This window comes from Nerophis lumbriciformis, linkage group LG04 (genome assembly GCF_033978685.3).
Source record: "Nerophis lumbriciformis linkage group LG04, RoL_Nlum_v2.1, whole genome shotgun sequence".
NCBI classification, from domain to species: domain Eukaryota; kingdom Metazoa; phylum Chordata; class Actinopteri; order Syngnathiformes; family Syngnathidae; genus Nerophis; species Nerophis lumbriciformis.
The window spans coordinates 31,831,261-31,857,500 of NC_084551.2; the positions used below are offsets into that span (position 1 = coordinate 31,831,261).

The window sequence follows — 26,240 nt, forward strand, 5'->3', positions numbered from 1 at the left end:
TTCACTCTCACATTCCTCGTCCACGAATCTTTCATCCTCGCTCAAATTAATGGGGAAATCGTCGCTTTCTCGGTCCGAATCGCTCTCGCTGCTGGTGGCCATGATTGTAAACAATGTGCAGATGTGAGGAGCTCCACAACCTGTGACGTCACGCTACTCGTCTGCTACTTCCGGTACAGGCAAGGCTTTTTTATCAGCGACCAAAAGTTGCGAACTTTATCGTCGATGTTCTCTACTAAATCCTTTCAGCAAAAATATGGCAATATCGCGAAATGATCAAGTATGACACATAGAACGGACCTGCTATCCCCGTTTAAATAAGAAAATCGCATTTCAGTAGGCCTTTAAGAAGTGTCGTTGGAACAGGAAATTAACAAGCAGATTAGAAGAGTTTCAAGAGGGGATAAAATAAACAACTGTTGGTGTGTCAGCATTGTCACAGTCAGTACACCATATGTAAGTCGAGGGCGGACCGACCCATGAATCGGTGGGGTCGATACCAAGTTTTGGATTTTGTTTATAGTGTACCATTAACTTTGTTTTGCTCAAAAATTGTATGTTGAAAAAGAGAATAAGAAACTAGTTTAAATATTGTGGTTATATTGTTAAACTAGAACTAATCTTAAATAAATTAAAAATGTACAGTTAATACATATGATTGGTATCAGCCAAACTCACTAATAAATGATTGGTATCAGAATCGGCAGCATAAAACCCTGATCTCTATCAAAAACATGAACATAATGTTAATGGTATTCGATAAACACATCAAGTGCATTTCAGTCTCTGCTTATACAAACACCATAAATATAGATCAAAAATGAATATTTAATCCTGATCACTTGAAATTAATCCACAACCACTTTATGATTGAGATTTTTTAAATGTCATCGTTTGACAGCCCAATTCCTCGGACCGACTACAAAAAACAATGCATGTTTTAATACAATATATTGATAATTTGATAAATGATGTGGTTTCTTTTCATAGATGTATTTCATTTTGAGGTATGTTTCTCTCTGTGTAGTTGTCTGTCAGTTCACGCAATGAAACGCTCACCTTTTTTATTGGACTGCAGTTCTTCAGAGACGAGGAGAAAAGAAAGGAGGAGTTAGAAAAAAGCAGTCCAGGCCATGATTGGACATGCAGGATTACCAAACATGTTGAATGTGCAACAATCTTTTCAAGAAAAAAAAAAAGACAGTCCGTACCAACGCGAGGAGGGTAAGGCCTGTTCTGGAATTCTCGTTCCTCTTCCTCTTCGTCATCCTTCTCCTCCTCGCTCTCAGCAGGCAGAAGCTCCTCGGTGGTGTGGGTCTCCGAGAAGGAGGTGGTCATGAGCTCGCTGATGTCTCCCCGCTCTGCACGGACCAGCTCCTCTGCAGTGCAGGGAAAGACCCACTCTCAAAATGAGAGGATGCTTCAAAACACGGCAACAACATGGCTTCCTCTTACGGATATCCTCATGCAGCTCCTCGGCCAAGATGGGATCCTTGTAGAGCAGCGCCAGACTCTGGTTCATCCTCTCCTCGATCACATGCAGGTGAGTGTACACCTGACAAAAAAAAGGAGTTGAATTACTCAGCGGATTGGGACTGAACCCAGAAGAAAAGATGAGTCAGCAGTTCTGCTGTATCTCATTTTTTTGATCAGAAGAATCGCCAACCTGGAATTTCATCTGTTCAGCTTTCTGCGGGTCGACGGCCACGATGTGCTGGTAGTGCCTGAGCGTGTGTCTGCGGTCCTTCTGCTCTGCGGCCATGTATCGCTTCAGAGCCTGCAGCACGCGCTCGGGCTGCAAGGACGCAGAAGGACAAGCAGCCATGATGGTGATGACAAGCAAGGGTGTGGCAACAAATCCTGGGCCCCCAGACCCAAGACTCCTGAAGGACCTCCCCCGTACCACCCTAAACCTAATGTCGCCGGCCCATACACACCCTCATGAGGTATGTTTTCATGCACTAAAAAACTACTTCTTGCATGGAGTTGGTTGAAATCATCTTTTTAAAACACTTTAAAAAATACTGTATGCATGTTTGCAGTAAACTAATTCCATAACCATGTGGAAACCCTAAATGGTTTTTGGCTTTTTAAAGATGGAAATAACATCTCCAACACATCTAGATAACCCCATATATATATATATATATATATATATATATATATATATATATATATATATATATATATATATATATATATATATATATAACCTTACATCGATGGCCCCTTCTCAAGGTTTCTGCTTTTCCTCCATCTGAGGACTTTTGAGTTTTTCCTTGCCCAGATGTGGCTTTAGAGCAGGGGATGTCGAAAGTTTGTGAAGCCATTTGAGACGCCTGTGATTAAGGGCTATATGTTTTGATTGATTGATTTTTTTTTTTTTTTTTTTTTAGAACAGGGGTCCCCAAACTACGGCCCACGGGAAGTCCCAAGTAAAAAAATATAAAATATAAAATATATATATATATTTTTTAATTATTATTATTTTTTTAAATCTGTCCTTTCTCATCCATTTTCTACCACTTGTTACACTCGGTGTCTCCTCGCCGCTCAGGCAAATCATATTGTCTAAAAATGCATTTTCCCATCAATAACGCATCTTCGCGCTCAGCCAAATTTTTTTAACCCAATGCGGTCCCCGAGTCAAAAAGTTTGGCGACCCCTGATTTAGAACATCCCTATTAATAACATGGTTTAAAATGTATTTCTGAGTCAAAATCCAATTTATTGGCCAAATATGTTAAACTCACACAGAATTTGACTGGTAGGCTGCGCTCTCTTGTTTGATGGGAAGAATAAATTATAACGATTAACTAAAAAGAAAAAAGTACCTAAATAAGAAATATGTGCGCAGGCTAATAAATAATAGTGCAGTGGGGAATAGAGCAGAGCAAAACGATGACGTAAACATGAGTTAGTACATTTATATGTAATAAACATGTGAAGTACAGGTATATTTATTTTCTTCTTTCTAATTCCAAAAGCATGTAAAAAAAACCCCAAAAAAACCTATGGGATTAACATAGCTTGAATGCATCTACATAAACCGATTTGGTTTTGTCTTTTAAAAAAAGTGTTGTTTTTTGAGAATAGTTTTCAAACTGAAAGAATCACTTGATTAAAATACAGTGTTTTATTTTTTATATTCAAAGACAGTGTTACTGTTCAAACTGTGTGTAATGTTACAGTGCCCAAAAATATTAAATATACTGCCTTGTTTTTAATGAATACTTAGGCCTACTACTCTACTGTATTTTTATGTTGGTCATTATGGTGGTACTTGGAGAGCCAAGTGTTTTCTGAGGTGGCACTTTGTGGAGAAGGTTTGAGGACCACTGTCTTACATCCCTAGCAATAACATGATGTTAAAGCTCATTTTAAATGCATTAATACTTATTTCCTTCTTCACTCTCTTTGCTTATGCAAACACCATTTGTGTAGATTGAAAAATAGTATATTTAATACATATATTTAAATTGTAACTGTATGCATGTTCGAAATAAATGAATCCCATAAGCATGTGAACACCTCAATCAGGTTTTTGACTTTTTAAAAATGGAATTAACATCCATCCATCCATTTTTCTACCGCTTGTCCCCTTCATATCTTGAACAGATCTAGAAAAATTCTCTATCAATAACATGATGGTAAGGGTATTGAATAAACATGTTAAATGCATTTATTTTCCTTTTTTTCTTGCATGTCAAAACCTTAATTAGGTTTTTGACTTTTTAAAGATAGGATTAACATATCTTGAACACATTTATTAAATCCCCTATATAATTTGGTTTTGGCTGTTTTTTTTTAAAGTGCCAACAAATTCAATATAAAGTGGCCAAAATATGATTTTAAATATTCATATAACCTGTCATTATTTACTTACATATGATTATATTAATTTATGCAGGACTGAATATTGCAAGATTTATTCATTTCAAATGTTCCATTACTTCAAAGTGTAGAGATTATCTGATTCACGTGGTATTATCATAATACAAATGATAATAATACGTCATTATTATCCTTATACCAGGGCTGCAATGATTAATCGATTAAATAAACTCGAAAAAAATGTCTACATACAAATCTGTTGCTTCGATTAATGGTTAAATTAGTTCAATGCTTATAAATTGATAAAATCCGGACAGCATAGAGTGTTTCCGCTACAATAGAGTGCACGTGAGATCGGTGGTGTGTGATTTGTGTGGCGGAAAACTGCAGATAATGATTTTTTATTTGATATCATTATTTTATTTTATTTTATTTATATTGAAGCACACATGTTAAAAGTGCAATTTTAATGTTGATGATGTGAATTTTAGAAAAAAAGAAAGGTTATTTTTGAGCAGAATTTTTTTAAATTTCAAGTATTTTCCCTAAAATATGCATTAAAGCCATAAAGTGTATAATACTCAATTAATCAAAGAAACTAATCGATATATTACTCAATTACTAATAGCTGCAGCCCTACATTATATTATTATTATTAGTGCATCTCTCGCAGGTCAAGTCTCCCCCTACATCAAGTCTCCCCCTGCCTTTAAAAACTAATGATGCCTCTGTTCTAACTTTAATCGAGGGTCCTTGAACGCACCACAGTTTTGTGCAATGAGATGCAAAAGTGAAACTTACACATAACTTTCTCCTAAGGTGCCACAGATCCTTTAGATTTTTGACCTTTCTCATGTCACCTCATCTGTGCTCCAAAATGCTGGTGCTGTGTTGGAATGTTTAAAGGAGAGCTTTGATGATGTCATAATGTCTGTGTTGAGTGAAGTGTTCAAAGTTAAGTTTGCCACTATGCAGGTGGACCGGACCATTTTGCATTTTTGATAGGGAGGGTAGGTAGTTAGACAATCTTAATTATATTCAAAATACCCTATTATTGAACATTAACTGATACATCTATTTTATCCTTGCAATTATGACGTGTTTTTAATAACCTACGGTACAAAATAAAATGACAGAAAAAAAAATCTTCAAACGTTACAAAAGCTTAGGTGCCTCGGTAGAGCACCCCCTTACCCCTCCACTTCAACACCCCTGGTGATGATGCACTCACCTGCGGCTCGTCAGACTGTACTGCGGTCAGGTAGTTCTCCAGGGCCAGGCGGCGGCTGTTGTTGAGAATGGACTCCACTCTGGCTAGGTGAGTCTCTACCAGTCTCTGTCTCTCGCCAGCCACTTGTTCCTCCAGAGTCTGCAGCACCGACTGGAAGTGCTGCAGACAAGTGTTGACAGCAGATCATAAATGATCAATTCTACCAAGTCTATTCAATTGTTAGCTTACCTCGTTAAGAGCTTGTTGTTCTGATTTAGGCAGATTCTTTGACTCGTTGTCTGCCTCTGCCCACTCCTTCATGATCTAAGAAATAAAATGATTTCAAGCAATTCAACTTTTTAATAATAATAATAATAATAATAATAATAATTAGCTTTATTGTCTCCGAGGAGAAATTTGTCTTGGACATCAAGACACAGCGTTTTACATACATTAAACAGTGCGCAGGTATATCAGTCAGTTATGACATCACACATTACACTCCTCCCGTTTTGCACACCTCCCGTATTGCACTATCCCAATACTGCACTCCTTATTATTGCATCCAGTTATTACAGTAGTTTTCTGTTGTTAAGTGCTTTGATTGCCAGTGGGACAAAGGAAAATGTATACCTGTTGAGTTTGCATGTTGCTGTTCTGTACCGTTTACCATTTGACATCAACACAATGAAGTGTGTGGTGTGGGTCACAGGTGATTTTAAGAACCTGGTTCCTCACGGTCTTGTCGAATATTTTTTGAAGGGAACAAGGGGGCTGCATGCCAATTTATTTACCAGCCCTCTTGATGAGGTTTTGAAGTTGGGTTTTGAGTTTGACAGACAGATTTCCAAACCATGTGAAGATGCCATAACGGATGACAGATTCAATGTTTGCCTTATAAAACAACATCATGATATTTGCTTGCCACACCGTGGATCCTGAGCCTCCTTAGAAAGTCCAGGCGCTGTTTAATACGGGAGCAAACAAAGTCAACTTCAATAAAAACAAATACCCAAGTACTTATAGGAGGACACCTGCTCCACTCTCTCCCCATGGATAAAGATCGGGCTGTGATCCCCCACAGATTTGGGATCAAAAACCATCTCCTTCGTTTTTTTACATTTAAAATCAGATTTTTCTCCTCACACCACCTCACAGCCCCATCTATCTCTTGTTTGTATGAGTCCATGTTGGAGGATAGTTTACCTACTCAGTGGCCTAGTGGTTAGAGTGTCCACCCTGAGATCGGTAGGTTGTGAGTTCAAACCCCGGTCGAGTCATACAAAAGACTATAAAAATGGGACCCATTACCTCCCTGCTTGGCACTGAGCATCAAGGGTTGGAATTGGGCATTAAATCACCAATAATGATTCCCAGGCGTGGGACCGCTGCTGACCACTGCACCCCTCACCTCCCAGGGGGTGGAACAAGGGGATGGGTCAAATGCAGAGGACAAATTTCCCCTCACCTATTGTGTGTGTGACAATCATTGGTACTTTAACTTTAACTTATAGGAGGACACCTGCTCCACTCTCTCCCCATGGATAATGATCGGGCTGTGATCCCCACACAGATTTGGGATCAAAAACCATCTCCTTTGTTTTTTTTACAATTAAAATCTGATTTTTCTCCTCACACCACCTCACAGCCCCTTCTATCTCTTGTTTGTATGAGTCCATGTTGGAGGATAGTTTAGGCTTTGTTAATCGTTTGGGCTTGGTCAATAGTTTGGGCTTTGGTTGGGGCTTTGGCAGGAAACTAAGGATGACTGTGTTGATTATATAGTTGTTTGGTTGCTGATTCCGTAGATCGTTGGTTGGAATATGCAATTAAACAAGAAGGGAGAACTTACACAGCCTTGGGGGGGGCCTGTGCTTATAACCTGTAGGTCATGATGTTCTAACAGCAAGGCCTTTTTAAAACTGCTTTACCATGTTACCATATCAGTGTAATCTGCTAAAGGCCTTCACACTCAGGAGTGCAGGCCCACTTAAACTACTTTTTTTTTCTTTAACCAATCAGATGTTAGCTTTGCATCCCAGGCATAACATCAACATTTCGTTTCAAATTATGTTCAAACAGCAAGGCCTTCTTAAACTGGTTTAAACACATCCAGAAGCACTGACCTAACTTAAATCCTAGTGTTTGTTTTATGAAATTGTATTAACTTATTCCCAATAGTCTATTATCTTTATTTGGTTGTGTGTGTCTCTTGCTGCACTGTATGTGTACATGTTAGATCTTTTGTCCAGCCAAGTCTCAGTTTCTAAATATTGCCATGTCTATGGACTGTAATCTGCTGAGGGACTTCACATTCAGGAGTGCAGGCCTAAGTCAGATGAACTATATTAATAATAGGGCTATTTTCTTTTTTTTATCAGAGTATAGCTTGGCCTGCATGCAGGCGTACTAATTTCAGCATTTGTCCGTCCTCTGATGCCCAGCAACCAGGGGTTCGGTATCTTGCTCAAGGATGGTCACATGGGGGCTGAGAGTCGAACCCGCAACCTTCAGGTTTGGAGACCACCACTCTACCACCTGAGCCAAGCTGCTCAATAGCTTCACCTCTCAGTGACAATAACGTCAGCATTTTTCTGTCCTCTGATTGGTTGATCAGGGCAAAAATGCCAACAATGGCTGACAGAGGAGGATAAATTGACTTGATTATGGGCATTCTTAAAAATCTGGCAGTTAAAGCTGCAAAACAGAGGCAACCAATACCTCCATTTGAACTTCCTGTCAGTATGACGGCGAGATGTCCCAATACTTTTAGTAATCACTTTACATTGAATGACCTGCTCTGTTGAAAGCCAATAAAGCACGTGTTTGTGTCAGTGATCAGATCGGCGACGGTGAGCGATGGATCAACAAGACACCTGCGTCACGTCAAAGATGTACTGTAGCGATGACTAAATAGTCAGCTTGTTTTTCCAAACTCACCTCATTGATGCGCTTCATTCGCCTCTCCTCCAGGTCTGTTTTGGCTCGCAGGAAGTTGGCATGCTCGGTGTCATCGATTGGCCTTTCGAAATAGACATCGACGCCATCTGTGGGACGTGGTGTAGTCACTGCAGGGAAGAGACAGGAAATAAATGGAAAATCACTTAGTTCAATTGCCTATTAAAGGAAGTCTTTAAGATATTTAAAATACCAACAGACTGTTAACATGTCATATGTATTTACTTACTGACTCAGCATATTTATTTGTGCCATTACTTTTCTAAAGTTGCAGTAGTGCAGTGTTAAGTAGCGACATGGAAAAAAATGCATAAAAACAATTATAAAAATATTTACAGTATTTGTTTTTTTACAATGTGTTATTTCATAGATAGAAAATAAATCAGCTGATATATTTTATATATACTTAATGTTTTGTAATATACACTGTACATATAGTCTACACTTTTAATTTATAACATTTTTAAAATATTACATTTTGCTTTTTTAAATTATCAGATATTGCATTTTTTTGTTTTTGTTTTATTATTATTAATTGAGTCAAACTGTAATCTATGTCCCTCGCCAGATCGTGCTTCCCTCTATAGCATATACTGTATATATATATATATATATATATATATATATATATATATATATATATATATATATATATATATATATATGCTATAGAGTATATATATATATGCTATAGAGTATATATATATATATATATATATATATATATATATATATATATATATATATATATATATATATATATATATATATATATAAAATACTGAACAGATGTTTATTGGGATAAGGTCAACATCTGTTCAGTATTTTAACATAAAAGTGTTTGATTGTGAGGCATTAAAAGCCATAAAATGCAACGGGTCCATCAGACCCACAAACTCTGGCTGAGTAACAACAAGATGAACATTACACAAGGGTTAATTAATCTGTTTTTATCAATAGAATTTGCAATTTTAGGGACACCCTGTATAGCAAAAAGTAGTGTGGGATTTTTATTGTTGTGGGATTACATGAACACGTTTTGCTCCATCTACTAGTCATACAGAACCCCTACCTTGCATAATTTCAATAAGCAGAACGACTCAATATAATCCACTACGGTAAGTCAAAGCACATGGGTACGCATAGTAGACTTGCCATAGAATTAATGCGATTGTGGGATCTGAGCGGAGGATGTCGTTGTGGCTTGTGCAGCCCTTTGAGACACTCGTGATTAAGGCCTATATAAATAAACTTTGATTGATTTGATTGATTGATTGCTCCTCCTATCACTTATTAATGAAAATCGCAGCTTGAACTGGTATAAATAAACTGGATGTGTGTCCACATACTGATAAGTTTCACTTATAGATGCTCCAAGGTGAATTAAAGAGTTTAAAAAAAAAATTAAGAATGAGTACCGCCGTCTCCTTTCAGAGGTGCCGATGTTGTTGGCTTGTAGCTTTTCTCGTAGGACGAGTCCACATAATCCGAGGTCTGGTAAGGACCAGAGTCAATTGGGTATTCATATTTCTCTGGGTTTCTCACAGCTATCTGCTCCTCCTCATCCTCCACCTCCACCGGCTCATCATCAACCTCGTCCTCATCCTCTTCTTCCTCTTCGTCATCTTCCTCCACCACCTCATCGTCCTCGTCCTCCATGTCTGTCTCGTACAAATCTGAGTCGGGGGACGGACTGGGGGTGGGTGTTGTCACCTTGATGCTGTGGAAAACACAAGGATTATAATTTATAATCACGAATCATAACATTTTCCATGTCGGATCTCTCAATGGCGTCTTACAGGGAATTGAGTGTTCCGCCATTCTGGGAAGTCTGGTGTCCAGTAAGGAGTTCTCTCTCCTCCAAGTCTGCTTTGCTGCTGGAACTGCTTCTACCAGGACAGCACACGTACTCCACGCCACGGAAATTTTCTCCACAAGGCAAAAGCATTCCATAGCTATGGAGCTCCAGATTGTCTGCAGTGCACGCCTTCAGGAGAAGAATAAGCAGACGTCGTTAATTTTCAAGATTTATGGCTCTTTGGAGGGAGCCAGATCTTAAGGGAAGCACTCCCTTCAAAAGACTGGCTCGTCCTAATATTTTTTATTTTTTTTTATTTTCAAGTATGAAGGAAATAGTCACTGGTAGCAGGCTTGGATCAGAATAATTCAAATTTACACATTCCACCAATGTCTACTTTTTGAATGGGATTTAATCTGAAACAATAGTAATGATTAAAATTGGCGTATGTTTTCATTGTAAATATCCAATATCGCACATCCCAGTACAGAAAAAAAATAAAGATAATAAATAGGAATAATAGTTCTACATGTATATGAAAAGTACAGCTGTGAATCGATTTATATATTACACACATATATACACACATACAGTATATATGTATACAGTATATATTTATATATGTGTGTGTGTAATATATATGTGTGTATATATGTGGAGAGTGTATTTTCAAGCCGAGATTCCATTAACGTCTTCCATCAAATGCCTCATGCTGTAATATTATCGGCCGATAAATTATAATTATCGGTATCGTTTTTTTTATTATCGGTATCGTTTTTTTATTTTTTATTTTTTTTATGAAATCAACATAAAAAACACAAGATACACTTACAATTAGTGCACCAACCCAAAAAACCTCCCTCCCCCATTAACACTCATTCACACAAGAGGGTTGTTTCTTTCTGTTATTAATATTCTGGTTCCTACATTATAAATCAATATATATCAATACAGTCTGCAAGGGATACAGTCCGTAAGCACACATGATTGTGCGTGCTGCTGGTCCACTAACAGTACTAACCTTTAATAGTTAATTTTACTCATGTTCATTAATTACTAGTTTCTATGTAACTGTTTTTATATTGTTTTACTTTCTTTTTTATTCAAGAAAATGTTTTTAACTTATTTATCTTATTTTATTTTATTAATATTTAAAAAAAGGACCTTATCTTCACCATACCTGGTTGTCCAAATTAGGCATAATAATGTGTTAATTCCACGACTGTATATATCAGTATCGGTTGATATCGGTATCGGTAAATAAAGAGTTGGACAATATCGGAATATCGGATATCGGCAAAAAGCCATTATCGGACATCCCTATGTGTGTGTATATATATATGTATACTGTACATTAGGGCTGTCAAAGTTAACGTGATAACTTAACACGTTAACTATAAATTTGAATAACGGCACTCATTTTTTTAACGGGCGATTAACGCACATGTGTCCGTTTTGACCCTTAAGCCGTGCCTTAACGGGGCAACTTGGTTGCAGTTCACTTGCTACTGATGAGCCACAAGCGAGCAGAAATGGACAAAGCAAAGTCTACCTTATGGAAATATCAGGTTGAAAGCCATGGCAAGTTGTTCTCCTGATAAGAAAGGACTATTTTTCGCTGTGAGAAGAGGCGACATCCCTGCAGCAAACACCTGCTGCGCGCGTATTTCGGGTGGGTGGTGCTTCACTTCCGTGTTCAGATTACGATTTAGGTGCAGTGATAACATAACATTTCCATTGTTACTGTGACTGATTTAGTTAGTAAGAATGACATAAAAGCTCAACGGAAATGAAGACGGTCGGCAGGAAGTCGAAAGGAGACTTTTTTTTTTACAGCAAACAGTCAATCCGACATCAAAAATGTCAAGACACTTTCTCTAACCAATCACACTTTTCCGGCTTTAAAATAAAATCGCTACGCTATACATCCGGTTTAACTGCATTTACAACATGAAAATGTCTTACATTACGATCATGCTTTGTCAATAGGGATGGGCACGGGATTCAGTACTATTTTGGCACTGATCGAAACCAGCTGGTACTATCGGGCACCGATTCACGTAAGATCCAGCAGTGCCATGTTTCGGTGCCTGGGTTGCACGTCACGTCACGTCTGTTTGAATTAGCACTTGGGAGTGGGAGTAGTCCTTAATTCAATCCCGGGCTCGGGATCTTTCTGTGTGGAGTTTGCATGTTCTCCCCGTGACTACGTGGGTTCCCTCCGGGTACTCCGGCTTCCTCCCACCTCCAAAGACATGCACCTGGGGATAGGTTGATTGGCAACACTAAATTGGCCCTAGTGTGTGAATGTTGTCTATCTATCTGTGTTGGCCCTGTGATGAGGTGACGACTTGTCCAGGGTGTACCCCGCCTTCCACCTGAATGCAGCTGAGATAGGCTCCAGCACCCCCCGCGACCCCAAAAAAGGGACAAGCGGTAGAAAATGGATGGATGGATGGATGGAGTGGCGAGTATTTGCTAGCACTTGAGAGGAAAACAGGCGATTTCGAAGCAGACGCGCTCTTAGTAATCTTGCAGCCCATCAATGTTTCATGACCAAAACCCAACCATGCCAAATAGAAAACGCTCTAAAGTGTGTCTCGTCTTTTCCAAATGCAATGCAGATTACGCTTGCTGCAATATTTGTGATGTAAAAATCAAGGCAAGTGGCGGGAATTCTTCAAATCTGAGGAAGCAACTGGTTAAACACAGGATTTTTCTCATGGCAAGAGTGCAGCCAAGTTAGATATACGGCAGCAACTCCCGCATTTGGCACCTTTAGCGACTCAGCCGAAGCCAACAACACGGGGTAAGAAATGGTGTAAACATTTGGTGCCGATAACGGCGACATCATCATCCTCTAAAAAGCCTAGTGTATAAGAATACATTAGCTTTGCATTTTAACTATTAATAGTTATCATAATCAGCTTGGTTCCTTGTACTGTACTTTGTAATGGCAATGTCAATTTTTTGCTTCACTTTCATTTGTAGTTCAATACTATTGAAAACAAAATTCTGGCTGGCTGAAATATTATGTCAATTATTTTATAACATGTTTTGGTTGAGTCCTCAATTACAAAATGATTAGGAGACTGAATATTATTTTATTAATTAATAGGGAAAATTTAAACAAAGCAATGCAGCAAAATGAAGACCATTTACTTGTACAACATGTAATGTACAGAATATCAGAAGCATACCTTCAGGTAGAAATATCACAGATTACAGCTGGGATAGGCTCCAGCCCCCCGTTACCCCAAAAGGGATAAGCGGTAGAAATTAGATGGGTGGATAATACAAATCATCTTTGACAATAAAAGCATGATCATAGCAATCAACATGTATTACTAAACATGGAAATGCAGCTCCTCCTCTGAATGCAAGTGCACCTAAAGCAGGAATACAAATTCTGTATTTCTACAAAATACAAAATCTGGCTAGACACCAACACACAGTAGGCAATTTTTTTCCCCCATTAAATCATGTTTGTCCTTTTTGTGTTGAGCTGTTTAAAAAGCCATAATTTTTAAAACACATTTATTTAAATCAAACTAATTGTCCGTTCATGGTGTTAAAACGTAAAAATTATTTGTCTAGGGTACACTTATTAATGATGAAAAATTACATATTATGCGATTAATCACGCACATTTTGAGTTAACTATGAACAAAATGCGATTAATTGTGATAAAATATTTTTATCATTTGACAGCCCTAATATACTGTATATACCTTAATGTACAGTATATCTATATCAATGTATGTGTATAAAATATATTAATGTATATATGTACATATATATATATATATATATATATATATATATATACACATACATATATATGTGTCAGTAAGTATATATGTATAATTTTTCGATTTAAAAAATGATGAATTGATTAAGAATTGGAAAAGATAAGAAATTGATGCCAATCTATTTTTTGCAGCACTCCTAACAAATCAAAGTATAAATAAATACATTAATGAATCAATAAATAATGAAAATATCAATAAAAAAATGAATAAAAATAAAAACAAGATACACAATGTACTACATTACTTGTTGTGTGTACACCTGAACTACTTTGCAAATCAAATTCAAATTCAGCTGTGTTTCCTTAAACTATATGATTTATTATCCAGTCCAGTCGGGCAGTGCTCACATGTCTGGGAAATTTGTATATACTGAATAATGGCTGGTCAAAGAATTTGACACGTTTGCAAACGTCACATCTCTAGTTGGTTCCCAACACACGTCAAAGCTTCCACATGCGTCATGTATCTCACCTCCTTTGCAATGTTGTGCCAGTACACATAACTCTCACAGGCATCCATCTGCTCCTGGTGGAGGAAACGACATCGGTCTGGAACCAGCAGGGCCTCGCTCACATATTCACCTTCTGCACCACCAGGAAAATAAACAGGAAGGTCGGCGTCACGTCCATGTTTTCATCAGGTCTAAACCGCAAATGCGACATTCTAAGCACGTCTTGTTGTTATCGGCCGTGGTAAAGTTTTAAGATTTGAATATGTAATTTATTTAAAAAAACATCATAAATGTTAATATACAATTAATACAGCTGTGAAAGTTCAATAATAAGGTTGCTTAAATTAAATTAACAATGTCTAAGACAACTTACAACACCCCCATTCAAAAATACGAAAGTGTTCTTTCCTCCTGGATAGCGGAAAACCGAACTTCGAACTCTTCACTCAACACAGACGTCATCAGTTATGTCCTTAAAATTCACCTTTAAACATTTTGCATCAAGTATGAGGTGATAGAGGAAAGGTAAAAATATAATAAATCTATATGTGGCACAATGGCAGCATAGGAGGAAGTTATGTACAGGTTTCACTTTTGCATCTCATTGCCCATACAGTAACTGTGGTGCGTTCAAAGGCCCTTGATTAAAATGACAAACAGAGGTGTCACTCGTTTTTAATGACAGGGGGAGACTAACTCCCAAGAGATGCACTAATAGTAATATAATCTGATAGATAATGATGTGTAATTAGGTTTGAATTATCTAGTGATATTTCACTTTACGCTCTCAAATAAAGGAAAACTTAACAGAATTATAATCACATTTAAGTGAATAATAACAAAAAACTAAAACTAAATATATTCACATCCAAATCGAGAATTTAATTAAGAATTAATTTAAACTTTTTTTTTTAAAATTTTTTTAAGAATCTTTTTTGTGTTCAAAATATTTAACTACTATTATTATTTTTGATACTGCTGCGTTTATACATTTTTGGTTTTCCTTTTTTATTTACGGTATAGCTCGGTTGGTAGAGTGACCGTGCCAGCAACTTGAGGGTTCCAGGTTCGATCCCCGCCTCCGCCCTCCTAGTCACTGCCGTTGTGGCCTTGGGCAAGACACTTAACCCACCTGCTCCCAGTGTCACCCACACTGGTTTAAATGCCATCCATCCATCCATTTTCTACCGCTTATTCCCTTCGGAGTCGCGGGGGGCGCTGGAGCCTATCTCAGCTACAATCGGGCGGAAGGCGGGGTACACCCTGGACAAATCTCCACCTCATCGCAGGGCCTGGTTTAAATGTAACTTAGATATTGGGTTTCACTATGTAAAGCGCTTGGAGTCACTAGAGAAAAATGCTATATAAATATAATTCACTTCACTTCACTTCACTTCAATTTAATTTAATTTAATTAATTATTATATTTGTATGTCTTCTCAGTTGCTCTGTAAATTTAGGGCTATATAAATAAACATTGATTGATTGATTGTTAATGAAGTAAGTTATAAGTAATTATAGTATAAGATAATAAGTAAGTAAGTTTTGGGTTAGGGTTGCTCATTTTCTTTAGTTTTTAGTCTTTAGCCTTCTTAGATCGCCACTAGATCAGAGTGCACTGTTCAGTATCGTGGCCACTGATTGGCTCAGCTTCAGGCAGCGTTACTATATTGGATAAAATATTGTAAAGGTGACTAAAGCAGTGATTTTCAACCACTGTGCCGCGGCACACTAGTGTGCCGTGAGATATTGTCTGGTGTGCCGTGGGAAATTATGCAACTTCACCTAATTGGTCCAAAAAATATTTTTTGCAAATCAATGATCATAATAATGGGCCGTTGTCTAGTGCCTGTGCTGTGTAGAGTTTGGCAGGGTAATCTTGTAATACTCCATACCAGTAGGTGGCAGCAGGTAGTTCATTGCTTTGTAGAAGTCGGAACGCGTCGAGGATGGTTTGTCGTGATCCCAATATGCAGAGCACAGCGGGAGACAGCGTGCAGGTAAAAAGGTATGTGACGCTTAAACCAAAAAATAACAAGGCAAGTCCCGCTAGGAAAAGGCACTGAAGCATAGGGATGGCTATGTAAAACAAAAGTAAAACTGAACTGGCTACAAAGTCAACAAACACAGAATGCTGGACGACAGCAAAAACTTACAGCGTGTGGAGCAAAGACGACGTCCACAAAGCACATCCCGTACATGACAGGACAATTAACAATGTCCCCACAAAGAAGGATAGCGTACGCACAATTTAAATAGTCTTGATTGCGAAAACAAAGCAGGTACGGGCAATAGCACTCAAAGAAAGGCGTGAAGCTGCTACAGGAGAACACCAACAAAACAGGAAGGGTCACCAAAATAACAGCGAAAGACAGGAACTAAAGCACAGCACACAGGAAACAACAACAAACTCAAAATAAGGCACAACAACCTGGTGGAGTTTCATTGTTTAACCTTTTCTGCTGGTGGTGTGCCTCCGTATTTTTTTTATGAAAAAAATGTGCCTTGGCTCAAAAAAGGTTGAACAACACTGGACTAAAGGATGTTATTCCATGTCTAGAGGGCTCTTATAATGTTGTCAAATGTATTTAGAAGTTTGTAAACAGGTTGTTTATGCTCTAGCTATGGAAATTTGATGTGTAATGAAGGATTCATATACTTCGAGGAAATTCATGTATCGCAGTTATGTCTGGAACCAATTAACAGCGATGAATGAATGACAAATGTCGGATCAATGACGATTAGGGCAAATATTTAAGGCTCCAATCTGGTTATCATATTGGAAGTGAAAAAGTTTTATCCGGACACCCTTAATGTTCATTAATGTTTGCACCTGCTGCACGGTAGTATGAGGATTTTTGACATAATCTTGGTTGCCAAGAAGGAAACAATACTGACCCTCTAGCAAGTTCTTTGATTCATAAGACTTGCAGGATATCTCAAGTTATGCATTTGGATGCTTAAAAGTCATCGGTGCGTGCGGTTCTTACCTAGGCAGCGATAGGGCACCACTATGAAGGGGCGGGCCTGACAGTGGCTCCAGCCTTTCTTACACCAGTAAGGGATGTTGACGGGACTTTTGGCCTCCTCCACGTGGGACATGGATAGCGCTGGGTACATCTGGACGTGCGGGTCCATGCAGAGACGTGATAGAAGGACGGGGCAGAGCAGAGGGAAGACAAGAGGAAGGAAAGAGGGGACATTTGTTTAAAGGACAGGAGGGTCAAACAGTACTTGTGTGTAGGAAGAGGACGACACGAGGGATGACTCATGCACCTTTGCAAAACCATGCAAGACCTCATTAAACATAACCCTATTAGCGTATTAATGCTTTCTTTTAAAGGGTCACACCAACGTCGGCAATAATACATTGTGTTCAGTGATAAAACGAGAAAAAGAACATGTTCTTGCCTGCTTTTTTTTCATAGCTGCTATACCTAATATGGCCTGAAGATGGTGCTTGATTGCCAATTTCACTACATGTTTAAGGAATGTGTTGTATTTAAAGCAAAAAGAATAATTATGGTAAAAAAAAAAAAAATCACATTGCACAGAATATTCCAACAGATCAGCATCATTCAACTGTATTTATACATCTATATTTAAATATATAGAGCTGATAGGGCAGGTGTCAGACAGATAAATACACATAAGTAAGTATTTATTTTTATTTTTATTGATCACTACATACTTTTTGCTTCATTTAGATCACAGGTGTCAAACTCAAGGCCCGTAGGCCATATCTGGTCCGTCACATCATTTTATGTGGAATTATTATGCGTTTTTTTTTATTTTTACTAAATGTATTCAACTTTCCACAAAAAAAATACATTGTATTGCATGCAATTTTATATATTGTAATATAAAATTGCAACAAATATTATGTTGTCATATGTTCAAAACATTTATTTTTTTTGTTTACATCAAAATAAGTACTTAAATATCTGCTTGAGTCAAAATTTTAAAGCAAATTAACCACCAAATTTTACACTGTAAAAAAATAAAACAATTACAGTAAAAAAAAGTGAATTTTTTCATGATAAAAAACATAAAAACTAGTATTGGTTATTTACATAATATACCGTAATAAACACAACCGTAGATTTTACCGTAAAAACAGTGGTACTGTTTTTCCATTTTCATTAAGATGCTATAAAAAACAAAAACATTGTACATTTAACAGTTACATTTTAGCAACTGAGCTGTTTTTTTAACTGTAAAATTAACAAGGTTTTTTTTTTTACAGTGTATGAAAAATATATTTATTTATAATTAATAAATAATTGTGCAAAAACATCATGAGGCAATTTATAGTTGTATATTATTCACGAACACAGACGGCCCTCTAAAGCAGTGGTTCTCAAATGGGGGTACGCGTACCCCTGGGGGTACTTGAAGGTATGCCAAGGGGTACGTGAGATTTTTTTTTTAATATTCTAAAAATAGCAACAATTCAAAAATCCTTTATAAATATAAATAAAAACCTATCTTTTTTTCCAAATAGTTCAAGAAAGACCACTACAAATGAGCAATATTTTGCACTGTTATACAATTTAATAAATCAGAAACTGATGACATAGTGCTGTATTTTACTTCTTTATCTCTTTTTTTTAACCAAAAATTCTTTGCTCTGATTAGGGGGTACTTGAATTAAAAAAATGTTCACAGGGGGTACATCACTGAAAAAAGTTTGAGAACCACTGTTCTAAGGTCAGCCATAATTGTCATAGGGCCCTCAATGAAAATGAGTTTGACACCCCTGATCTAGATCCAAAATGGTGTCGACTCCAGTAGTGAAATGATTCATATGGCTCCATCTTGCGTGAGAGGGAGAGGGGGATTAATCAGTTTGAAATGCAGTCTGCTGAAAATGATGGAAAGCGGCATTTTACATGGGAACTGACGCTGTGGTCAAATTTGGAATTGCCAGAAAAAACACTTTTAAGATATTCAACACTTTACTGCCATCTGGTGACTAAAGTGGATAATACCCCCCCCCCCCCACACACACACAATTTGTCACGTTTCATGTGTCAGGTAAACCGTGATGGTGAATCCCCTTCTTGCTGTACATTTTCACATATTTTGCAGCAAATTGCTTACCTCCTGACAATAAGACAGAATTTCTGTCGGATCTTTAAAGCAGTCCTTGCGGCCTTGAGGATCTGGCTCCCACTGGCCCGTCTGCGGGTTCATGTGCAAGAGCTGACGGCCACAGAACATCGCAATCTGCGGTTCTGCCACCTGGGGACCAGGCCCGTTCACCTCGCTGATGGCCAGGCCCTGTAGAGGAGAGGCGAGGAGGATGAGTCGATACAAACCAAGTGACAGATAATCGTGATCCAGGGATAATTGTTAGATGCACTCCAGCAATAAACCCGGAGAATCGAGGCCAATACCAAAACAGAAAAGTTCAGCTAATGCACAGGAGAATTGAGCAGGCTTTAAAAGGATATTGACAAACCTCACAGCCAAGAAAGATCTATGACTCACAGTTTAAAAAAAAAACCTCTTAAGTTAATGGCTAGAAAAGCCATTCATTTTATACTGCCTGTTTTGCTGGGAGGCAGCGTGGATGTAAATAAACAAGATCTAATAAATATACCCTATATAAAATATAGCTTCCTCTACAATCCCTTAAAGGCATCCTTCTTGGATGTTGTTATTGATCGTGGAATATGGTGCCTCTGCCTAGGGAGGACCCCGGGGAGCGCGCACTAAGAAACAAACAGGGAGTCAGGTGTTAATTTAAGCTCATTGACCGTTGAGCCGCTTCACTGCATTAACAGCACAGCTCAGAGGACGGAGAAAGACTGGAATCGGAACAAACAAAGACTCAGGCTGCATTCAGAGATACATTTTTGGGGGGGGGGGGTGGGGGGGGGGCAGTAACTGCATAGCGTTTGCTCAGCTTTCACATTGGTATTTTTGTCATGGAATCAGAGGCTGCACAGTATTTGCAGAAAGCAAAGATAAGCTTTTGCGATGCAAATATTGCAAACCAAAAATGCTACATCTGTTGAATAGGTTATTTTTATATTCAGTTTTTTTTTTAAATTAGCTTAGATTTCAGAAAAAGTTCAAACAATATACTTTTAAAGACCGGCACGGACGGCCACACACACACACACACACACACACACACACACACACACACACACACACACACACACACACACACACACACACACACACACACACACACACACACACACACACACAGCAGAGAGATCACTTCCTACCAGTAAATATTGAAAGGGTAAAAGAAAACACATTTTTGGGTGTAATACTAGATGATAAAATAAATTGGAAATCTCATGTAAAAAATATACAACATAAAGTAGCAAGAAACACGTCAATAATGAATAAAGCAAAACATGTTCTAGACCAAAAAAATCCCTCCATATTCTTTACTGCTCGCTTGTGTTACCATATCTGAGTTATTGTGTAGAAATATGGGGAAAGAACTACAAATGTGCGCTTCATTCATTAACTGTCTTATAAAAAAAGCTAAATTAGAATAATACATAATGTTGGATATAGAGAACATACAAACCCTTTATTTATTAAATCAAAAATACTGAAATTCAATGATTTGGTGCATTTGTAAACAGCTAAAATGATGTACAAAGCAAACTATTAACTGCTACCCAAGAATGTACAACACTTATTCTCAACAAAAGAGGAGAAATATAACCTTAGAAGAACATCTAATTTAAAACATTTGTATGCTCGTACAACACTTAAAACCTTTAGCATATCAGTATGTGGAATTAAATTATGGAACGGATTAACCAAAGAAATCTAACAAAGCAGCAATATGATTCAGTTTGAAAGACTGTTCAAACTGCAAGTGTTCACAAAGTACACAGAACAAGAATTATGATGAACATCTTCAACCCTTTTTTTTCTTTTTTTTATTGACATAAAGATTATTTATGTATTTAATATTTGTTTGCTTACTATGGTATATTATTTGTTTATTATTCATTTGTTCACTGTTCTGTTACAGAGAACAAAGACATTGGATAACATTGCTATGGTATGAAAAGGGGTAGTGTCACACCGCGGTGAGGGAAGTCTTGTCTTGGTTTTTTCTGTCTTGTGATTTACATGTTTTATTTTGAAAAGCAACTCCTCTTGTTTCAGATCACGGGTCCTTCCTCTTGTGTCACCAGTCTGACGTCATTCCTGACCCTTGATTGTTTCCACCTGTTTCCCATTACCCTCATGTTCTTTATAAGCCCATGCCTCCCCTTGTTCTGTGCCAGATTGTCTCGAGCTTTCGTGCCTGTCTTGCGTTTCATGTTCATGTTCATGCCTTGCCCCACGTCTACGTCCTTGCTTCCAGAATATCCCACGCTGTAATTTTGAATTTACTTTTTTCCTCCCTCAGAGCGACTTTTGTTATTCTACCTTTTTCTACCGCAGTGGTGAGTTATAATTTTTCCTTAAAGATTTTTTCCTCAAAGTTTTTTGAGTGATTTTTTGTTTACATTGATTAGAGTAGTTAAGTTTTATAGTCTTTATTTTCTTCCTCCTTTTGGAGCGTTTTTCGTTAAAGTTTTTTTTGATAACAGATACGGTGCTAATTATATTGTCCTTATTTTTGTATTTCCTCCTTTTTGGAGTGATTTTCGGTTTTTCCCTTTTGGAACATTTTGTCGATAGCTATTTTCGTATTTCATAGTATTTGAATTTACTCGGCTCTGGAGGCTTAAAGAGTTTTTCAAAATAAAAGCTTTATTTGGAATCACCTCTCTGCATCTGAGTCCCTTCCTTCGTCCAAGCCTGACATTACAATCTGGTCAGCAGAGAAAGGACATTTTTCCGCCGCCATACAGGATCAGGAAACACGCCTCTCACGCCAAGAGTGTTTCCAGACGGCTATGGCCGAGCATATGGCCCGACTAACCACCCAGCTGCAGGAGATGGCCATGCGGATTCCTCAATCCGCCGCATCGGCACCCGTACCTGTCCAACCACCGCCTACGTCATTCGCCGGAGCCGGAAGTAAATTGGCACCTCCAGCATCATATTCAGGTGAAACAGGACAAAGCAAATCATTCATGATAGACTGTTCAATTCATTTCAAATTTAATCCTCACGCCTTCCCCACTGAGAGAGCGAAGATTGCTTTTATGATGTCGCACTTGACGGGTAGAGCCAAGGCCTGGGCTTCCGCCGAATGGGGTCGAGGTTCAGCCGTATGCAACTCACTCACGGATTTCCAGACTGCACTACAAATGACATTTGATCCTGTCACCGACAACCGAGAGAAGGCACAGGAGCTGAGCAGACTGAGGCAAGGTCGAGACTCGGTTTGTGATTATGCCATCCGATTCCGCACGCTATCGGCAGAGAGCGGGTGGAACTCCGCTGCCCTTTATGACACTTTTTTGAAAGGACTGGCCGTTCCTATTCAAGATCTACTTGTCCCACTAGACTTACCTGCTGGGTTGGACGAGCTTATTGCGCTCGCCGTCCGTACCGACAACAGACTCACGCAGCTCAGACGACATCGGAGCGCATGAACCTCCACCACGGGAGGAGCGACACATTACCAGACGCAACACGGACCGGATTTCTACACCGCTCCACCTGGGTCGAGTCGTCCCAGCCCCCTGATGGAAGGTGAGGATCCCATGCAGATGGGGAGAGCGCGGCTGACACAGGAGGAACGCCAAAGACGACAGCTAGAAGGAAGGTGTTTCTACTGCGGGGAACCGGGTCACCTCGTCGCCACCTGTCCAATTAAACGACCCAAAGGAGTGAGTCTACAAACTACTTCTTCTCCTATTAAGCGTACCCTCACCAGGATTCAGGTAAAACATCACACAGTCACAAACATTGGGGCGCTTATTGACTCAGGGGCAGACGAGAGTTTGATGGACTGGTCTTTGGCTGCAAAATTAGGAATCAAGTCTGAACCATTAGCTCGACCCATTAGAGCTAAAGCTCTTGATGGGAAGGAACTGTTTGTAATTACCCATGCCACAGAACTCATCCGCATAAACATTAAAGACCATGAAGAAAAGATTCGCTTATATCTATTCAAAGCCGCCTCACACACTTTGATTTTGGGACTACCTTGGCTGTTTCAACACAACCCCCAGATAGACTGGAGGACAGGTGAAATTAAAGCATGGGGAAAAGACTGTATTAATGACTGTTTCATAGGCGCTACACACAAAAAAAGTGTAGCGCAACTCAACCTGTTTTCTGCAAACCCCACCACAGAATCGGAGTACCCGGACCTGAAATCTGTACCCCCATGCTACCACCAGTTACGAGAAGCCTTCAGTAAAACCAAAGCCATGTCTCTTCCTTCACACCGTCCATACGACTGCGCCATTGACTTGATCTCAGGATCCACCATACCCAAAGGTCGCCTGTATTCTGTTTCCGGTCCAGAGAGGACGGCCATGAAGGAATACCTTACAGCCTCATTAAAAGCGGGGCTGATCCGTCCTTCCTCATCACCAGCGGGGGCCGGTTTCTTCTTTGTGGGCAAAAAGGATGGATCCTTGAGACCATGCATCGATTACAGTCCACTCAACGACATCACCATAAAAAACCGGTACCCTCTTCCTCTCATGACATCAGTATTTGACCAAATCCAACAAGCTAAGGTATTTACAAAACTCAATCTCCGTAATGCCTATCACCTGATCCGTATAAGGGAGGGGGATGAGTGGAAAACTGGATTTAATACTCCCAGTGGACACTATGAATATCTTGTCATGCCATTCGGACTCACCAACGCACCCGCTGTTTTTCAGACTATGATAAATTATGTACTCAGAGACTTCCTTGATCAATTTGTGTATGTATATCTAGATGACATTTTAATTTATTCACCAGACATTGATACCCACCAAGTACACGTGAGTAGGGTCCTTAAAAGACTACTGGAAAATCAACTATATGTCAAAGCAGAAAAGAGTGAATTTCATGTTAATACTATCTCCTTCTTGGGTTTTATAGTAGCTCCGGGAAAGGTCCAGATGGACCCGGCTAAGATTAGCGCAGTTACCGACTGGCCCACTCCTGATAGCTGCAAAAGGGTTCAGCAGTTCCTAGGATTTGCTAATTTCTACAGGCGGTTTATAAGAGGTTTTAGCGCTATAGCGGCTCCTCTCCATGCCCTCACTTCCACTCTTGTACAATTTCAATGGACTCCAGAAGCTGAAAAGGCATTCCAGAACCTAAAACAGCGCTTCACTTCGGCTCCTATTCTCACCATGCCAGACCCGCAATGCCAATTTGTGGTGGAGGTGGATGCCTCCAACGAAGGAGTCGGAGCCGTCTTATCACAACGATCTGAGAAGGATGGCAAGATGCATCCCTGTGCCTTCCTATCTAAACGTCTATCCAAAGCAGAGAGGAACTATGACGTCGGCAACTGTGAGTTGTTGGCGGTCAAGCTCGCCCTTGAAGAGTGGAGACACTGGCTTGAGGGGGCCGATCTTCCGTTCATTGTCTGGACAGACCATAAAAATCTAGAATACATTAAGAAGGCTAAAATACTCAACTCTCGCCAGGCCAGGTGGGCACTCTTTTTTAACCGTTTTTCTTTCTCTCTCTCTTACAGGCCGGGGTCCCAAAACGTCAAGCCAGACATCCTGTCTCGACGCTTCGACCCCGAGCTTGTTGCCAAGGAACCAGAAACTATCCTTCCACTGTCCCGTGTGGTTGGAGTGGTTACCTGGCAAATAGAAGATGAGGTGAAGCAGGCAAATGGTGGAACCCCGCCACCTAGTGGGTGCCCAGGTAATCGCTTGTTTGTTCCGACTGGGTTGCGCTCACAGGTGATCCATTGGGCTCACACCTCCCCACTTTCATGCCACCCGGGAGTGCGGAGAACGATGTTCGCCATCTCCCGGCGATTTTGGTGGCCATCCATGGAGCCAGAGGTTCGGGAGTATGTGGAGGCATGTTCGGTCTGCGCTCGGAACAAGATATCATCCGGGTCCCGTATGGGTCTATTGCAGCCCCTACCTATTCCCTCCAGACCGTGGTCCGACATCTCCATGGACTTCGTCACGGGGCTCCCGGTCTCTCAAGGTAACACCACTATCTTAACTGTGGTGGACCGTTTCACCAAAATGGTGAGATTCATTGCCTTGCCTAAGTTGCCCTCCGCCAAGGAGACGGCAGAAATCATGATGGACAATGTTTTCAAGATTCACGGCTTCCCGAAAGACATTGTCTCCGACCGGGGGCCCCAGTTTGTATCACGGTTTTGGAGGGATTTCTGCAGACTCATTGGAGCTAAGGCCAGCCTGACCTCAGGCTATCACCCGGAGGCCAACGGCCAGACCGAACGCCTCAACCAGATACTGGAAACCAACCTCCGGTGCCTGGTGTCCCAGAATCCCTCTACATGGAGTAAACACCTGGTCTGGGTTGAGTATGCACACAATGCACTACCTACATCTGCCACAGGGTTCTCTCCGTTTAAAACTGCTTATGGTTTCCAACCTCCAGTCTTTCCAGACAATGAGCCGGAAGTATCGGTTCCCTCGGCACATGCCCTGGTCCGACGCTGCCGACGCATCTGGGCAGCAGCTCGTCAGGTGCTGATCCGACAAAGAGACCGGATGAAGAAGACAGCGGATCGCAAAAGGAAACCCGCTCCTGCATATCAGCCAGGGCATAGAGTATGGCTCTCGACCAAAGACATGCGGCTCAAAGTACCGTCCAAGAAGCTTGCACCACGGTTCATAGGTCCATACTCTATCACCAAAATCATCGGACCCTCTGCTGTACGACTCCGTCTGCCCCGATCCCTGCGTGTATACCCAACCTTCCACGTCAGCCGAGTAAATCCAGTCAAAGTAAGCCCGCTGGTTCCAGCCCCCACGCCCCCTCCACCACCCAAAATGATTGAGGGCGGTCCTGTTTACAAAGTAAAGAAGTTGTTAGCAGTTCGCAGCAGACAGTACCTGGTGGACTGGGAAGGGTACGGACCGGAGGAGAGACAGTGGGTGCCTTCTCGGCATATCGTGGACTCCACCCTCATTGAGGATTTCCATAGTAACCATCCCGGACAATCTGGGCCGTCAGGTGTCGGCCCTAAAGGGAGGGGTACTGTCACACCGCGGTGAGGGAAGTCTTGTCTTGGTTTTTTCTGTCTTGTGATTTACATGTTTTATTTTGAAAAGCAACTCCTCT

The 26,240-nt window shown here is 39.8% G+C and overlaps 1 protein-coding gene across 6 annotated transcripts in view; it reads right to left on the reverse strand.

Moving 5' to 3' along the window:
- Positions 1 to 26,240, reverse strand: part of aplp1 (amyloid beta (A4) precursor-like protein 1) — a 101,615-nt gene that overhangs the window by 15,257 nt on the left and 60,118 nt on the right. For all 6 annotated transcript variants that reach the window (XM_061952633.1, XM_061952618.1, XM_061952602.1 and 3 more), the window contains exons 2-13: positions 19,167 to 19,346; positions 17,054 to 17,183; positions 14,084 to 14,196; positions 9,802 to 9,989; positions 9,421 to 9,722; positions 7,985 to 8,112; positions 5,294 to 5,368; positions 5,066 to 5,224; positions 1,667 to 1,795; positions 1,456 to 1,555; positions 1,212 to 1,379; positions 1,060 to 1,080 (exon numbers count right to left, since the gene is read on the reverse strand). In XM_061952633.1, the coding sequence (XP_061808617.1) occupies positions 1,060 to 1,080; positions 1,212 to 1,379; positions 1,456 to 1,555; positions 1,667 to 1,795; positions 5,066 to 5,224; positions 5,294 to 5,368; positions 7,985 to 8,112; positions 9,421 to 9,722; positions 9,802 to 9,989; positions 14,084 to 14,196; positions 17,054 to 17,183; positions 19,167 to 19,346 (1,693 nt within the window). The remainder of the gene's footprint in view (positions 1 to 1,059; positions 1,081 to 1,211; positions 1,380 to 1,455; positions 1,556 to 1,666; positions 1,796 to 5,065; positions 5,225 to 5,293; positions 5,369 to 7,984; positions 8,113 to 9,420; positions 9,723 to 9,801; positions 9,990 to 14,083; positions 14,197 to 17,053; positions 17,184 to 19,166; positions 19,347 to 26,240) is intronic.